Source organism: Drosophila albomicans, chromosome 3, assembly GCF_009650485.2.
Source record: "Drosophila albomicans strain 15112-1751.03 chromosome 3, ASM965048v2, whole genome shotgun sequence".
Classification (NCBI taxonomy): Eukaryota; Metazoa; Arthropoda; class Insecta; order Diptera; family Drosophilidae; genus Drosophila; species Drosophila albomicans.
Genome location: NC_047629.2, coordinates 13,253,271 through 13,271,800, shown reverse-complemented (window position 1 = coordinate 13,271,800; position 18,530 = coordinate 13,253,271). Strand labels below are relative to the sequence as shown.

The 18,530-nt window shown below is 41.4% G+C and overlaps 1 protein-coding gene across 3 annotated transcripts in view; it reads left to right on the top strand.

The window, feature by feature from the left end:
• Positions 1 to 3,175: 3,175 nt before the first annotated feature.
• Positions 3,176 to 18,530, top strand: part of LOC117570903 (tyrosine-protein kinase RYK) — a 29,246-nt gene continuing 13,891 nt past the window's right edge. Inside the window, exons 1-7 of one of the 3 annotated variants that reach the window (XM_052004495.1) lie at positions 3,176 to 3,330; positions 10,724 to 11,714; positions 16,995 to 17,122; positions 17,197 to 17,434; positions 17,505 to 17,673; positions 17,747 to 17,904; positions 17,991 to 18,133. In XM_052004495.1, the coding sequence (XP_051860455.1) occupies positions 11,582 to 11,714; positions 16,995 to 17,122; positions 17,197 to 17,434; positions 17,505 to 17,673; positions 17,747 to 17,904; positions 17,991 to 18,133 (969 nt within the window). In that variant the 5' untranslated portion in view covers positions 3,176 to 3,330; positions 10,724 to 11,581. Of the gene's footprint in view, positions 4,147 to 10,723; positions 11,715 to 16,994; positions 17,123 to 17,196; positions 17,435 to 17,504; positions 17,674 to 17,746; positions 17,905 to 17,990; positions 18,134 to 18,530 lie in introns of all 3 variants that reach the window. The other 2 variants (XM_052004494.1, XM_034252807.2) reach the window with 2 other exon arrangements.

Below are 18,530 nucleotides of genomic sequence, written 5' to 3'. Positions count from 1 at the left end.
GCAAATAAGTTATGAGATGAGTTATGAGATAATTTTGCTTTTCAATTATTTTTTTTCAAAATCTATGTTGCATGTTAATAATTTCATCAATTAAGAATTGGACTAAAGTTACACTTCTAATAATGTATTAAAAAACTTATAACAATAACAGAAGAAAATTATAATGCTGTCAAAGCTAAGTTTTTTCTCTTCAAAACAATTTTTAATATATACCAATATCTTATATATTTTAATGATTAATAAAGTATATTAACATAAAATAATAATAAAGATGATGACATATGTACACTCATAATTAAGTTTTTGAAGAATTAGTCCAATATATATTAAAAAGCTGATTAAAGTAATTCAAAATATTTGTAATTTATCTTTGGCAATAAGATTTTGAGTTGAATTTGTTTTCTATTTCTTAAATTTTTTTTGCATTTGAATAACTTATTTGATTTTCAATATAATTACTATTTTGTTTTATTAAATTTTTTACATTTCATTAACTGATTTGACTTGATATTTTTAAAATGTTATTTCATTAATTTAACATTATTCTGAGCTTCTGCTCACAATTCCAGAGTATTTCGTAGTCGGCCTATTACAGATTGATGTTTGGTAATGAGGCAGCGTTTGGCACTGTAATTGCGAACTAATCAACCTTTTTTAATTGAATTTCTGCAGCTGGCAAAGGTCCCCGCACCGTCTCCTCCCTCTGCTCTACACAATTGCCGCGCTGCCAAATCAAAGAAAGTTATTTCATTTAAAAATTTTAATTGACATTCGTTCTTCCAGCAAATTAAGCTTTGTGTCGTTCAAACATTTCCCCCCTCTCCCTCTGCCTGTCTTCCCCTCCCCCCGTTCTTATCACCGTGTTGGCCATCTGTCAGCGTTGGACAAGTCAGGCTGGCCAACGGCCTGCCGAATAACTTTTTGGGCCAAATGAATCAAACTGACAGTTTTCATACGCCCTTCCTATGTCCGCTGCTATATAAAATACATGTCGTATATATTTTGTGCAATGTTTTTATGTTTGTTTTTTGCCTTCTTTTTCTTTTGCTTGTCTTTTTTTGTGAGAAATTTTGATGTAATTACTGCGACAAGTTGCCCAATTTGCTTAGTTCGGGGCCAAGTTTCATTCGAGTTCATTTCATTTAATTAGTTTGCAGAACGTTGCTCTTTACTCGGCTGCTGTTTCTTATTCATCTTCTTCATCTTATTGTAATTGTTGCTGTTGTTGTTGTTGTTACTGATGCTGCTCTTGGCAGCAAGCAGGAAATTGCTTCATTTCGACGGCTTTTGAGTGACAAATTGAATTTGCAGCACAACAAATAGGGCTACTTGTCAGACACACACACAAACACACACGCACACATATGTGTTGTACAGTGAACATTCTCTTGGACGGGCAACTTTCGCCCGTCCAAGGAAAGGCAATGCTTAAAAAAAAAGAAATCGATCCTTAAGCTATGCTAAACGCATTTGTATTTTACTATGGATTTCAATCAGTTTTGCAATCAATCTAATTGCATTTATTTTATATTATATATCTTTCAGCATAATTAATTTATAATTTATTGTCTAACAAATGTCAAATTTAGAAGCGATGAACTAAACATTAATTATTAATTGCTTTTAGTAATAAATTACCACATTACAATATACGTTTTTTTACAAAGTTTCATATTATTAAAAATTAATTTTATTTCCTTTCAATAGTTGACAACTTTACTGCAAGCCGCTGAGTTCATAGACCTCTGTGACAACTAAGTTTGCACTCTATACACATGAATTAAATATGTACGTGCATTAGTGTTTAAATATTTTCATAGTAAAAAAAACAAAACAAATTGTTTCTTATGTGTATATTCCATTTTACACAAACAATGTGCGGGCCATCAACTAACAAAAAGGAATATGGAAAAATACCATTATGTAATTTTGTTTCTTGTATCACTGCTATTTTAAAGGTCACATCTGTAAGTATATAAAATAATATATCCTTCTATACATCTGTTCACTATACAATAACATTACATCCTCAGCACTTCTTATTTAGCAGTCAAAATAAATATATCTTATGGAAATGATAGCCAAATCAATATTTAGATTTAGGTAACATGAAGTCTCAAGATCAACAAAATAATTCTAAAATAAAATGTTATAGAACCCTTCTAAGCTGAGGCCTTACAAATCCAAAAATATCTTTCATAGAAATTTAGCGTTTACTGTGTGTAGGATTTGTTAAAAATGTAATCGAAAGTGCCCTAAATATCAAGTGTCTATCTCTCTGCATCTCTCGACTTATTTTCCACATGAAGTGCTTTATTTTTGTTCACATTTCGACCGCTTTACGAGTGAATTCCATCTCAGTTGACATCTATTCACAAATAGAACTGTCAGCCAAGAAATTCTCTAGTGGTCTCTTTGCTCTGCTCGGCTTTGGCCAATCACCGAATCAGTCAGTACATCAGTCAACAACAACTGCAGTTTCGGACTGACCTCAATTCGAATGCAATCAAGCCAAAAGCTGACTCAGTGGAAAAAATGAGGCTAGAACAATCACCTTTGATTTGTAGGCACACAAATGCGAGTCCGAGTATGTAATTAGCTGAATGATTCCCCCGGAGAATTGGAGCAGAACATATTGTCCATTGGGGTTGACAGTGATCTGATTGCCATAAACTATGTGTAATCAATTGTGTTATGAAATAACATTTCCCATAATTATCAAATTATGTGATATGCTTATTAGCTAATCGGTTCATCAATAACAAAACTGTCGGTCTCCCTCTCTCTCTACTCATATATTCCTCTCTCAACCATTCTCTTCGGGAGAAATAAAAACACAAACACAGGCAGCGTTGTCTTGCTGTCTGGCCATTTGGAAAAAATGCGCAACAGTTGCATGAAGGGGCAACAACAATAACAAGCAGGGAAACCAGCAAACAATTGTCCTTTCTGCTGTTGCCACCAACCCGCTTCCGCTGCTGCCTGCCACATGTGGCAACCGGCATAATTCGACACACTCTGCGCATGTGCCCACAGAAGGAAAACACGACAGCGGCCAACGACTTCGTGTCCTGTGGTGACTGCTGTTCGTCATGGCTTTCGGCTGGCGTCGGTTTTAGCTTTCGCCAGTATCGGACAGGTCCTTTTGGGCCAAGTCAGTTGCAAACAGCTTTCCGTTGGAGACAGTCGGTCGAGGAACGCGCGCGAAGGCGAAGCACAAGGCGAACAAAACTCGTGACGCGTCGGGAGACGAGAATCGTAAAGTGACGAATGCATATCCGTCCGTCCATAGCCACAAAAGTAGTTCCTGTTCCATAAGCATATATAAACGTACATATACATATATATAGCCATTACCATTACCATTACCGTAACCATAACCCCGGCCAGAGAAATCATTAATAAACGTAAGCGGTAAACTCGTTGAGTTCTCTGAACGGAACGTGCTCTCCTTTAGTCATCATCAGCAGTAGTCTCAACCTCAACCTCTGCCGGCATCAGCATTATCCGCGTCTCTCGTTCTGGTCGCGGTTAACGCTCAGCGGTCGTCGGTCGATGGTCGACGGTTGACGCGCTGTTGACGCTGTGGTTCGTCGCGCGTGCTGTGACAACCAGCATAAGCGGCAAGGACATTCCCCAAGAGCCCAACCCAGTCAGTCGGTGAGGCAGCCACGCATCCAGGCAGCCCTAAGAGCCATGTTGACAGGCTTAAATGGGGCTTTGAGCGCTTAAATTTCAAGGCGCTTTTCTCATTACACCCATTGTTGTGCCACCAAATGATATATGACACCCGAGCGAAAATATATATATATATATTTGTATGAAAGTGTCTACGAAAAGTGTGAATTCATTCTCAGCTGGCAACGAGTGAGCGAAGAGAGCAGGCAACCAAAAGGATTAACCTCGCCTCCAAATAAAGTGCTTACAGCCAAGAGTCTGTAAGAGTGTGCGTTCGTGTGTGCTTGTGTGTGCGTGTAAACTGGCCATAAGGCTGTGGCCAAGAGCTGTGTCGAATTGCCAATGAAAGGATTAAAAGCATAACATTTCATATCAGTTGACAGTCCAGCGAGCGTCCACAGCACGAAGGAGGAAGGACTAAGGAACGAAGGCCGCCTGACAGCTCTTAAGCTGATTGCGTTTTGATAAGTAAGCATTTAATGTGTTTTGCTAAACACTTTTTTCAACACTCTCCATTCGATACACACACTCATACACACTCACTCATCCTAAATGGGACACACACTCGACACACACCAGCAAAGCGTCCCCTGTGCTCTGCTCTGCTGTCCGTGACTAGACGTTAGACGACAGTCAACACACGACCCACTTCAAAGTGAAACTAAATAAATATTTTCAGATTTCAGCTGGACCTCAATGTTAAGGCTACACCGAGCGAAAAGTCGAGCAAGCAGACAAGTTGACTTCGACTTTGGCCAACTTAAAAACAATTTGTGTTGAACTTTCTTTCAGTCATATGTTCAGCACACATTTTGTTCCAAGTGTTGTGTGTTTTTTGTCGAGTGTCTGACACTAATTGCAAATGGGCGACAGTTCAAAAGGCTTTCTGCCAACGCCCAAAAGTAGGCAATAAAAAGCAGTTGTCCCTTGTAATGAGATTTCGAAGCATGTCGATACAGTTGATGGGCTGAGCACATGAGCTAAATCGGATCACATTAACCAGCTCACACTTATCCCCATCCCAGGGTATCTTGAGTCGAGTCGCGTTCGTCTAGTTGCCTATTAGGCTTAAGCGAAAGTAAATGGCCGCAAAATCCGTTCAAATCAAATGTAGCAACAACAACAACAACTAGAGCAGCTCAAAGCACTTGAGTATGCCCAAAAGTTATGCAAATCTTGGACAGTTTCTGAATGGGCACCAACCTTCCATCACCTCCATCCCCATCTCTCCGCACATTTCCGCACGCTAACGCTTCAGACACGCCATGGTGAATGTTGATGGAATGCCTAAGTGCTTAGCATGCGGAGGCGCATACGAGGGGGTGAAGGGCCATCGTTTGGAGGTACTGGGGACACGCTCTTGAGCTCATAAATGGGCAAGCATAAAGGACAACAATGGCCGGCCAAAGTGAAACTAAATGTTGCCCTAAAAAGTATGCTACACATTTTTCTTTTCGCTCCGCTAAGTGCACGCCTCCCGACAAAGCAGCACAGCAGAGGAGAATGGATGGAGGGGATGGAAAAAATGCATAGATTAGGCACGCTTTTAGCGCTTACTTACCAACACGATTTCGTCTCGATGTTTCAATTAGTTACCCCCAATAAAAAGAAAAGCGTCCAAAGAACGTATCCTTTGCCTTCTCCTTTTTTGCTTTGCACTTTATAGTTGCCAGCTTAGCATTGTTATGAATATGCCATTGTCTGGCGCTTCGGGTGAAAATATCATTTTAATAACCTGAAATGACAGTCATAATAAATCAATGATTATTGCCCCATTGTCCTCCTCATTGTGCTCAAGATTACCCAGCTCACATTTCACGGCTTTAAAATGGGTCGTTGAATCGTTCTCGTCGTCGAGTAGCTCGACATTTTTATGGCATTCGACAGATAAAAGTTGCGGCCACTCGCTCGACTCCTCCTCGTTTGTGTGTCCTAAGCTGCGATTCTGTCACTCTGTCTGGGTTATAACCATAAATTTAAGAGACAACAGAGAAGTGCACATTGTTTGAGTTATCGAAAAGTGTTCGCATAAAACATAATTGCGACTCGGTTTATGAAATGCGAAATGATTGCATTTGATGTCGTATTATAATGCGATTGAGAAATCACATCACAGATTTCTCTTGTGCATAATTGAATTAAATGTCGTCTCGCATTTATCCGAGATTTTGTCAGGCTCAAATAAATGCAGCAGCATGTTCATTGAAAATTTCACAAATTGTCAATTAGATTGCAGCAAATTAAGTGGCAGCCACAACGGCAACCAATCCCAATTGCAGCTCTAATTCCTGCCTCGTTCCCCCTTTGGAATATTTACTACACATGTGCGACGCATAAACGACAAATCGTACTCTTCTCTTCTCCCCCTTTTCTCTCTCCGCTTTATCAACATTATATATGCCTCCCTCGCTCTCTATTTGGCTTCCGTTGTGCTCTGCACAAATGAAACAAAATCGCAATAATGGCCTCCACTCGGCATCTGTCCCCTCCCCTCTTCGGCTGTTCCCAAATGTAAATTAATTGCCTGTACAAATTAGCCTACAGGACGACGTCGAGCATTTCGGACATTAGGTTCAGCACAAAATGTTCATAGAAAATTGGGCTTTCAGTCTGCTGGCATATATGTATGTATGTATATAGTAAATGCGCCTCTACCCAATTATCCCACACACTAAATAATTGCACCCAGTTGGTTGTAATCGATTGCCCAACTGCAATCTACGCTCACCAAGGGGTATTTCAATGAGTCTCGAGATCAGCCCCAGATTAGCAGCATGTTTTATTTGCCACCATCGAGAAAGAATATTATTGTTATGAACTTGTTTGTTGACACATTTAATGGCAACTACGAATGCGGTCAGAGAATGCAATTGCATTCCAATTAGTCAATTACTTTTTTGCTGAATAGCAAAAGAAATAAATCAATTTATTTGTAAATTGCACTTTTCATCACTTTACTCATAGAATTGTGGTAAAATATTTTCTTAAATTGAAACTTTTAGATGTTTGTAAATTAGATTAAATGAAAAAGACAAAAATTGTCTTAGAAAATATGTTGCTTTAATTTAATAAATTATTCAGCTAAAGATGGAAAAATTATAAAATAGTTTGTTTTATGAGAAACTTTTTGGTATTGTGGTTAAACTACATTTATTGAATTAAAATTAAATTAAAGTCTTATTAGTATTTTTTTGTCAAAATTGAATAAAGCAACTCAGGTAATATGAATATGTTTTTATAGAGATAAAGTTTGAAATTATGTTAAAATAGTTTCTTAAATGAGAAACTTTAACATTTTGTTGTTAAATAAGATTATATGAATATAGTGAGAAAGCTTTAAAATATGTTAAAATAGTTTGAAATAGTGAGAAAGCTTTAAAATATGCTAAAATTGTTTGTTTATTGAGGAACTATAAAATTTTGTAGCTTAAAAGGATTTCTTGAATGAAACTAAAAAACTTTCTTTTACAATATATTTTAAATTCAATACAGAATAAAGTTCAGATTATATGACTTTTTTTATTTGATAAAGTTTAATTGGTTTTATAATATTAGTAATATAAATATTTCATATAATATTGAAATACATTATTCATGCACTTTAGCTCAGCTCTTAAGATTGCGTGTCTATAAAAATAACTATTGAATTTATTCTCTTGGTATCATATTTCTAAATATTTTTATCTTTCACATACATACATGCAATAATGAAGTCAATTTTGAAGTAGAGCAGCAAAACTAATTGATGCAAAAACCAAATAAAGTCTGCAAAATGTAATAAATGGCAATTTTGCTAAAGGAATGAAATTGAAGTTTAATAAACTGCAGCAAATAAAATTTCCAGTTTCCACTTGCAAAATTCATAAATTCTATTAAATAAACATCCTTTCCATCTTAAGCCTTAAAACATTTCCATAACTTTACAGTTCACTTGTGTTGCAATTTATAAAGTTCACAAATTTTCATTAAGTGTACTACACTCGATTTGTTTGACTTGGGAACGGGTATCTGTGAATAGCCCTGAGACTAACCGGGCCAGGTAAATAGATGCAAATGTCGCTCTTTATTTTTAATCAGCTATCAAAATGTAGAGCTGCAAATTTATCTGGACCACGCTGGGAGTGGTAAATATTTTTCACTTTTAGGCGCATTTTAATTTGCTGCTCAATTCTCTCTCACAGCATTTTGTTGTTGTTGGTGTTGCTCCGTTTGTTGTATTTTGTAAAATATTTACGCGAATTTAATGAAGTCGACACAGCGTATAGTTTGTTTGTTGTTTTGCAGTTTGCTGTTGGTTATTTTGTTGCTGTTTTGTTGTTTTGTTCTCTGACTCCTGGCGAATAGTTGAAATGTTGTTGCGGACAGAACAGACATTAAAGTTAATGAGGCAACTGTGGCAACTGTTTTTCACCGGGAGGCATGCAACCTATCTATAGAGTCAACTGTGCAACACGATAGCCAAATGGCCGAATGGCCAAACCGATGGAGGGAGACAATTTGGTGGCAAACTATTTGGCAAATGAGCAAAGTGCCAAAAGGCATTGAGTTCACTTTCAGCAATATGAAAATCTCGAATTACTTGAATAGATTTTTCCGCCGAAGAGGGGATCGCGGGGCAGCTTAATAACCACGGCGATGCTCGGCTCGTGTCCTCGTGTTTTATTTGTGCCACCAGCAGTAGCAAATTCTGTTGCCAGTTTATCATCAGCAACCGAGCCTCCCCCTCCTCTCCCTTGTGTTGTGCTTCATCCCCACACTCGGCAACTTGTCTGCAATTGAAGCAAAAGCAATGCCTCGCGGCTCTTGGCAACATGGCTGAGCAATTGGAAGAAGAAGCCTAGAAATGGGAAATGGGAAATGCGAAAATGGGTACTGGGAAAATGGGAGCAGCTCTGACTGGCATTTAAAGTCGTTGTTTTTGAGGGGATACACAGGGAATCAGTGAGAGAGAGAGGGGGAGAAGCGCTTAGTAAATAGCAGAAAGAGAGGGCGAGACTGTGCCCCCAAAGGCTGGACGGAAGGGATGGAGGACAGGCAATTGAAACAACAACGAGGCGGAAATAAAATATTAACTTTGCTCAACTCAACTCAAACTCACGATTCAATTAGAAACGAAAGCCATTTTATAATTGAAACGAGCCCGCCACGCCTTCAGGCATAGACGCAGCTCCCACAAGTGCGGAGAAGGGGTAGAAAGCAGGGTATAAATAGACGCAGCTCCACAAACAATAATGAACATCAATAAATATTGCTAGGCAAAAGAGGAGGTAGCGAAAAATGATGATGATAACAATAATGTGAAAGAAAAGTCGAGGGTAGGAGAAAGATGATTATTCATTAGACTTCGTTCGTTTCGTGTAATTGAAAAGTTTTTCCTTTTCTTTTTGCTGCCGCTCAATTTGTCACTCTCGGCGAGGAAAGAGAGAAGACTTGTCTGTCTGACGGATGATGCGTGTGACAGAGCAGAAAATTTCACTGCAATGTGTCTTCAATTCATCCAATTGCCGAGTCCACTTCCCTTTTGCCCCGCCGCAAGCTGATTATGATTGAGTTGATGTCGTTAATGTGTTATCGATGACGGGACTGAGCGAAGGCTCCACCATCGAGCGATTGCTCCTCGAATGCCGCTGAGAATGCTTGCCACTTGCCACACGCCACACGATTCGAAGACAGCTCAAGCAGCCAAGCCAAGGAGGGAGGTAAAACGTTGGCAAAACGAATCTATCTGACAGCCTGACTGCTTACCACGCTTCCTGTTCTCTGTTTGTCTGTCTGCTGCTCCATTTAAATCAGTTACATTGCTCGCAAAGTAAACACAAACACACCCACACACCCACAAGAGACACCCACACACACAGATACACACTCTGCAAGTTGTCCTTATGTGCTTTTACATTTTGTTATTTGTCTTTTGAATTATTAATGAATTCGCTGAATGGTATCGGCTTCAGCTTCAGCTTCATCTTCAGCTGCGACTTCAATGGAAGCTTTAGCTGATGTCCTGATGATCTGGCTCTTAATCAAGTGAGTCGACGCCAGGAGCAGAGTCTTCGTCGCAGATAAGTTTAATTAAAAAGCCAGGCACATTCCTTAACCGGACCACAACGACAACAACTTGCATTGAAAGTTGAATTGCGTTGACCGCGCATTGCCAAACTTTAAATAGTTTTTCCCAGGCGGCGGAAAAAACTCTTCTGTTCTCAAGCCAAAATTGCAACGGCAACAAAGTTTGCTGATTTCGATTTTTATTGTGGCCAGAAAAAAAATACATTTCGCTGCTATGGAGATGGAAGAAGCTAAAAAATAGAGTTGAATGCAGGAAAGCAAAGCAAGCAGGTGAAATTTGAAAGCGGTTTCTTGGCAACAATTTCATATTGGAGCCACTTGACTGCCACTCTTCTTCTTCCTCCCAATGCCATTTCCATTTCCCTATCGACTCTTGACTTTCCACCTGCCGCTGTTTGGAATTCTATTCAGCTAGTTGCATGCAACATGAAGCAGCAACGCAGAGATGGGTGCAACCACTTGAACCACAAAGTCCACACAAAACATTTTTGCAAGCAAAAAGTTCTTCCTGTTTCTGTTTCTGATTCTGTTTTGAGTCAAAGTATTTGTTTGTCTCGTTGCCTGTTTGTTGGTTGTTCGTTCATTGCCAATGGCCACTGTACTGCATAATTTATGGCAGAGAAACACCCAAATATTAGCTCGAATTTATTAAAACATCAGACGAAACAACTCATGTGTGTCGAGAGGATGACGAGGGAGAAAAGTGCGAGCTCCAAAGCTGTTAATCTTTTTTCAACTTTGTAATTACTTTTGCATGCAGAAAAGTTTGCGAACTTGAAGAGAACATTTGGAAATTGTTTTCGCAACAAGAAATAAAGCCAAGCCACTCAACCACAGCACCACAATACCAAAGCACCACACACTCTCTTTAACCACACAATGTCACCAGCACACAGAATATAACATAGAGTATAGAGAGTAGAGAGCAGAGACTTCAGCATCTGTCCGAGACTCAACTAAATCACTTTCTATTCAACAGGACTCTTTAACGAGCGACGACACAAAAGGACAACGAGAGCAACCAGGACACGTGCTCAACACCAACAACAGGCACTGGCCACTGACCAGCGGACGAAACGTTGCCAACGTGACGATCCACACAATCAGCAACACTTGGAGGAGGAGCAGCAACCAGTTGGTCAAACCAGCAGCAGACAGAAGAGTGAGAAGGAGAAGGGCGAGGAAGAGCCAATAAAAAAGCTAACGAAAATGCTGATGCCGCTTGCAGTCGACAGGCGAAACCAGCAGCAACAGCAACAGCAACAAAAGCAACAGACGCAACCGCAACAAAAACAAAACTGGAAAAGTTGAACCCATTGCCAGCAGCCAGAGGGAGAAGCAGAGTCTGCGACAAGAGCAAAGAGAGGCTGAAAAGTTCCAAATTTGGCAGACAGAATCCTCGTAGTGCTCCACGTCGTAGCGCTTTGTGGCCGTATCCGGATGCGGATGCGGAACTGTTAGCAGCAGTTGCCGTCCTCGTATTTCGAATTTCAGTTTTCGAATTTGATTTTAACGCTTCTTTGCGAGTCAACGCAGGACTCTGCCTGTTTGCCAACTATCAACAGCCAACTGGCAACTGGCGACTGGCAACCAAATCAAAGTTGTGCCCCCAACGGAAGCAACTCCCCAGCACTCTATTCCCTCAACTCTTCTGCTCAACCAGAACGCCTCAATGATCACACATTGAAATTGGCTGCCATCAAGATTCGAATCCATTGAAATGAACAGCAGTTGCAACGGCGTCACATGCGCTGACAAGTTATTAAGAGCACGTCTGGCTGTAACCGCAATAAGCCTGTCCAGACTATAGACTACAAACCGAAGAGAGTTCCTCATTATGTCTGCTGTTTATAGTGTCTGCTGTCCCAGCATGTTGCTCCTCCTGATCCCACTCCTTGCCTGGCAGACGCCTTCGGTCAGCGGATATCTCAACATTTTCATCAGCCACCACGAGGTGATGAAACTGATGGGTAAGTGACTATTCCTCAAAATACAAACACAACATATTTCGATTCGAAAATAATCATTAGCACATTTGGTAAAAGTTTCAAAAGGAGACACGCCTCTGTCGAGTCTCCGCCCCATCGATATGATTAATAGTTGTATGGCAAAGTGCGACAGGACAAATTCATTGCTCCTCAGCAGGAAAAACAAACAGCTCAGCATAGAGGGGGAAGCAGAGGGCAGGACATAGGCCACGTTCTAGTCATTAATAGTTCCAAAATAATTGTTGACCATGACGACAACAACAACCAAGAGAACAACGACAACAACAACGTCCACAAAAGTTGCGCGAAAACACGACAAACCAAATCCACACACAAATCGATTTCCGGCTGAAGTCACCCTTGTCCCCCTCGCTCTCGTCCTTTGCTTGGCACCTTCGCCACCATGTTGACAGCTGCAAGTAGCTGCTCCTCTCCCCTCTCCTCATTCCATCCTATGGTTAACGACTTCACAGTCCGGTGGAACAGTTTGTTGTTTGTTTTCCTGTTTTTCCGTTTGTTGCTTCACGCGAGCTCTCATTATTGATGGCGCCAAGCATTCAAGTGCCTCCAGATCGACCTTGTGCCATTCTCATTCTCATTCCCACTCCCATTCTTCTTCCCCATTCCAATTCCAATCTGAACCCCAAAGCCACCTCTTACAAAATAGTTACTGTAATAGGCATTCATTCGGCGTGCCAAGCCGGAATGACGTTGTGCCTCCTTTGCTTTAGCTCACATTGATTAATGGTGCTCGGCTCCAAAATACGATTCGAGCCTGTTTCAATTCCTATTCCCGTCTGCTCGTCACCCGCAACTACTCCATCATTCGTGCGTTAACTGTGCACAGCATTTTCCGGCACTTAATCGTAATTGAAGCAAAATGCTGCCATCTCATTATGCGAGCTTTGCGCAGTTACGAAAAGTAGTCATGGATGAATCAGGGCACTTCAATTAGTTAACAGCATTAATATTAATCCACAACAAGTGCTTCACGAATCTGAGATTGATGAATGGCTCGCTAGTAATCGGAGCTGCGAATCCGTCTCGTTTTTTTCTACTCTTAGTCGGAGCTCCTATCGATTTCACTTCGCTTTCTAGTCTGTTTAAGTGTACTCTACACAAGTTTGGTTATGCTTCAGTTCTAATCGGATTTCATTAGTACTTTATTTTGTGCTCTGCTTTACTATTACTTTTGCCTCTTTATGTTTTTTACCACCAGTTAAAAGTTCAGCCCCATTAAATTACTCAACCCCCTTGAGCGTTTTTCTAGCTTGAAATTTACAAGCAGCGTGAAATGTAACAAATTGACCCAACGCCCCCTTTTAAAAAGCTTTGCTATTAGAGTGTCACACCCCTCTACCGAACACTCAGGGATCCCCATACCTTCCCCCTTCCAACTATCCGTTTCACAGCTGTCCAGTTACCCTTTGGCTGTCCCCATTTCGCTAATCCCACACAACATTGCTCGCTTGTAATTGCATGTGATTGACATAAGACCGTGTAATTAGTTTATATTTTCTCTTTAATGTCAACATTAAATATGATTTCAACGATTACCATTCCGCTTCAGTTTGCTCTCCCTTCTCAGTTCGAACTTTCCTTAGAAGTGTGTCGCACACATTGTCGGCTATTAAGTGACGACAACATTAAAATTAAACAACTTTTACGCTTTTTGTTCGCCAAATTGTACGCTATGCTTTCCATTTCGTTATCCTAGCAACCAGCAAATTTTCATCTTTGTGTTGCCAGCGACACCATCAGTCAAGGGCGGGTTTCTCCCATTTCCCATTTTCTATTTCCCATTTCCCAGGCAGCTGCCCCTTCAGGAAAACGTTGTGCAAGAGCGCGTAAAAATGCAATTTCAACAAGTTTCACTTTGATGTGCACATTTCTTGGCCTCACACTCACACTTTGCTTCCCCCCTTCAACCTCTCTTTGTGTCCCTTAAGAAATTCGACCCCCTTGCCATGCATAAGTTGGGCCACCTAGTGCCTGTAAGTGCTGGCAAATTTCCCTTTAAATTAAAACTAAATGCAAAAGAAATTGTTTTTAATGAATAGAAAATCAGTTCTAATAACTTAGAAGGTGTACGGTATTTGGGGCATACACGACTGCCAGATACCCAGTATATAAAACTAATCGTTATATTTACTTAAACGAAAACGTGAAAGATTACATATCAAACTAACAATTCTTCGTATTCAGTTTACGTACAAAAATGTATGTTAAATTAGAATGCAATTAACACTTGATAACTAAATTTTAATAGCAGAAATTCAATATAATATAACTTAGAATACTCAGATATATCATTTAAAATAAAAATCAAATTTTATGTATATTTTATTTTCCCTTATTATATTGCTTTACATATTCTTTTTATAAAAGATGTACCTCATAATTTACTGACTTCTACCTTTTAAATACCAACTCTAATTCAATTTACCAGAACAGCTTGCTAGGGCATTTTTAAACTAGGCCAATTAAATGCCGCACTCGTCTTTAATTTGCTTTGCAATCAGTGCGAGGCACAAAAGCCCAACTTCGTTGCGACACAGCACAGAAAAAGTAACGAGAGATAGTGCTGTCTATATGGCGCTGTCTATGATAATTTCAGGGAATGCACGTTGCACTCCCACTAATGGCACTAATTATCCTTTTAATCTTTTACGCAAATTATGTGCCGGCATTGTCAAAAGCAGAAAACTGACACCACCACACAGACACAGAGACACAGAGACAGAGACAGGGTCTTATCCAGCTAAGTCCCTGGAACCCCGACACCGACAGAGAGACGGTGAGCGTGTCTTATAGAGCTTCGCAACGCAGACCAAGTCTTATCCAGCTAAACTCTTGCCCCCCTCCAACAGTTCAGTGATTGTGGTTGCAGTGGCACGTAGTCGTATGTGTGGCATTGAGACAATTGCAGGTAGTGGTAATTATGGAGCTCTGCAGGTAACAGGGAGTAAACTCAACTCTCCCTTCTCCCTTTCTCTCTCTCTGTCTCTCTATCTGTTTCTCCCTTATAAACGCGATGCAAACTTTTGCAAGGCGACGGTAAAGTTGTCACTTGGCGGCGATATTAAAGATATGATAGACAGCCAAAGTTTGACAAAGCAAAAGCAGAAGTAAAAGCACTCGCAAAACCAGGTTGAGTGTTCCTGCAACGTGCGGCGTAGGTTAAAGGCTCTTCAAGCAATTGCTTTAAGCTTGCCAAAGTGCCCAATCGAAAAGTCTCTCTGCAAGTCTCTCTCTTTCTCTTTGAGAGTGTACTGCACATCCGCTTCGAATCAAAACTGAATTAATTAAACCTGTCACAAGTGCATGCCTCTTCCCTTTCCCATTTACATTGCCTTTTCCATACCTGTTTCCTACTTCCTTTTCGTGTGCGTGGCACCTTTGGACAGGACCAGGAGTAGTCGAGTGCTGTTTAGGGTTGAGTGACATTGTCCTTTTAGTGGGTTTGTGCATATTTAATGCGACACACTTTGAGGTTGTGTTTGTGTTTTTAACATCCAGCACTTAAAAAGCACGAGGCTCTTTCAAGTGTGACGAAATGTGAGTCGCTGTCTTATATTCTTTATTAGCATTTTGTACCCTTATCTGTGTCTATATTTCGTAACTTTTATATTAATAAAAGTATTGCAAACAGCAACAAATTTCACTTGGTTTTCGCTCCGCAAAAAATGACCAGTATTTTAAACCATAATTTCACATTTTGGTGTACAGAATAAGAGTTTTTTTATTTGTTAATTTGCGAGAGGTTAAATTTTATTACGCAATAAAATTTTTTGTGCAGCATTATTTTATTCATATTTCTTTGTAGTTTGTATAATTTTTTTTGAACAATGAAAATACAGCCTTTCAGAGTAGATTACTTTTTTAATAGTATTTATTAAATTATAACTGTAATCTTTACAGTAGATTTTTTTTAAAATAATATAGACTGTTGCCTTCAATATTTGCTCTGCGTTGAACACATATGAAGCTGGCTGCCAGTTGCAGCCTTCAACACATTGTGCGCCATCATGGAGTGCTGTCGTGCAGTTTGTCAGCGGAAAACGGAAGCGAAAGTAGCGCACATTGAGAGCAACTTGAAAGGCTGGCTGAACTCAGCGGGGTGCATAACAATTTCGGATTCAAAAACAAAATGAAAACGGCATAGAAAGAAGCAAAGAAGTAGAAGATGATGGAGAAGGGGCGGAGGGAATGGAGGAGGCAGGGATAAAAGCCAAGGAAAATGCTTTTTCTTGTTCTGTAATTGGATTTGAAATTGTTTTAAGAATCGAGCGAACGCTTTCTTTGCAATCTTAAATGCACGCATACGCGTTTCGCTTCGGCCGGAAATACAACATTCAACATCCGGTGCAGACAAGAGACAGCAGCTGAATGAATCTAAAGGGTCTATGTCTAGGACTGGGCTGGGATTGTGCCTCCTTTTCGTAGTAGTAGTAAAGTTGAAGAGAGTAAACAGCATTTGCGACTTTCAATGCAAAGCGAGGCAAAGACAAACGTTGAGGCGGCTTAGCCTGATCCCGGGGAGTAAATGATGCAACATAAAGCACCAGACTAGGAATAAACTAAGGGCGAGTCAAGACGCTGGGTAATGTAAATGCGAATTCGACAGAGTGTGCGAGGGGAAGCAGTTGGTGAGACAACAATGAAAGCGGATGAAGAAATTTAATTTCACGTCTTTTTAACTCGAACAGCTTCTTGATGGGAGCTCCAAGGGAGCGACGGAGGTTTGTTTTGTCCTGGGTTGGGTGAACAGGATTATAATGCGCCCATAGCTAGTTAGAGTTATGATAATGTTGATGATGATGATGTCTACCATGATGATGATGTTGTAGTCTCGCCATTAATCGAGTTAGACTACACTTGACACCTTTTAATATTCGGTTGCGGCCCATTGAAGAGCGAGAGCGAAAGCCAATTGACGCCACCTGCCACCTGCAGATGGATTGGAATTCCATTATTATTGTGACTTGGGTTTTGTTTACCGAACTCTGCTGTCCTCCCCATTCCCCGGTAGACGAGAAAATCAATTTCCGCTGAAAGGTGGAAAAGTGAAAAGTGGAGCGTTGAAATAGTTGGCTGGGGAAAAGTAAACAGAAAATGCACAAGTTTGCGCAGCAGTGGAAAATCCTCAGCACAGTGTTGAGGTTTGAGGGCTACAAAAGCAAATTGTGGCATAAACTTTCCCTTTGCCCTATCTTTACGTCAAGCTCATCCCTCACATCGTTTGCTTTCCTTTTTTCGCAGGACTGGAGGCGGATTTGTTCTACGTGCACGAGGGAGCCATTAACACATATGCAATGCACTTCACCGTCCCCGTGCCCGCTGATGTTCACGAACTTGAGTTCTCCTGGCAAAGTCTCATTGCCTACCCGGTAAGTTGCGTCCGCCCCCTCGCCGCCTCAACCCTTTGCAATCACATCAAATTTGATTTGCACTCCATTAACAGTTGCGCTACACCATCAGCATCGAGTACGCCAACGACCAGGATGCATTGGGAACGCCCACGCTCAGCATACCCCACAAGGGTCTGGTGCCTCAGGAGATCGAATCGTTTCTGGTCTATCTGCCCTGCACGGGCAATGCCAGTCTCCAGCTGCCCGTCAACGTAAACATGGTGGTGCAAGGACCACCGCGCTTCAACGATACCCGTCTCCACTTCAAGCGCACCAAGATCTGCGCCAAGGGTAAGCATCTCCCTCCTGACTGTCAGGCAGAGTCAGGTTATCTCATAATTGTCGTGCTGACATTTTGCAGGCATTTCACCGGAGCCCAACCAGTCGCCAGCCCCGGCACATGCTCCCTCCCAGGGTCCCGCGCTGATGAGCGCCGCCGCCTGTGCCTTGGGCCTGGTGTTGGCCGTGGGTCTTGTGGCCAGCATGATGTATGTGCGGGCACGTAAACAGTTGCGTCAGGACTCGTTGCAGTAAGTCCAGTTGATTGGGCCAGCAATTCAATTATCCGGCTGCTCATTACACTCTCCACTTGTCCACTTTCAGCACCAGCTTCACCACCGCCGGCTATGGTAGCCATCAAAATGTGTTCATTCGCCTTGATCCACTCGGACGACCTCCGAGTGCCACCGGCTCTTATGCCACCATTGCCAGCCTCAACAAATATCCAGCGGATACCAAAAAGTCCTGCAGCATTTTCGATCGTAAGTCAATGGCATCTATGTGTCTAACAAAAACACACAAACAACGTCAACTCTCTCTTCCTCTCTCTTTGCCTGGTTCTCTGCAGGATTCCGTAGCTCGCCAACGCCCACGCCGTATGCAACAGCCTTGCTGCCAATGGGGGACCAGGCTGGCGAGACCATTTACTCGAAACCCGAGTCGGTGTGTCCCTCGAGAATATCCTACTACGCCTCCTCGCAGCTGACCCAGGTGAGTCTCAACTACAATCTCAATCTGATGCTGTGGCCACTCGATGGCACCCCAGGGGTTGATTTGGGCCACAGCAACAGCAATAGCAAAAGCAACAGCAGCCCCTCAGGTAAATCAAAGCCTTTGATATGTTGCGACACGTGCCGTGTGCCGTGTGGCATGTGCCATGTGCCATGTGGCAGGCTACAAATGGAAATGAATCCCGTTGATGTTCCATCTTCAATCGATGCGTTTCCATGGCCACCAGACCGGCTTCAATTCCAATTTGTGGCACTCACCATTGGGGCAGACCCATCCGATGATTGCTCCCAAGGCTATTTGCCACATCCCACAGCTCGGCGCCACCTTTTCACGACGATAAAAATTAAATTCTAATTTATATTTACGAGCTGATAAA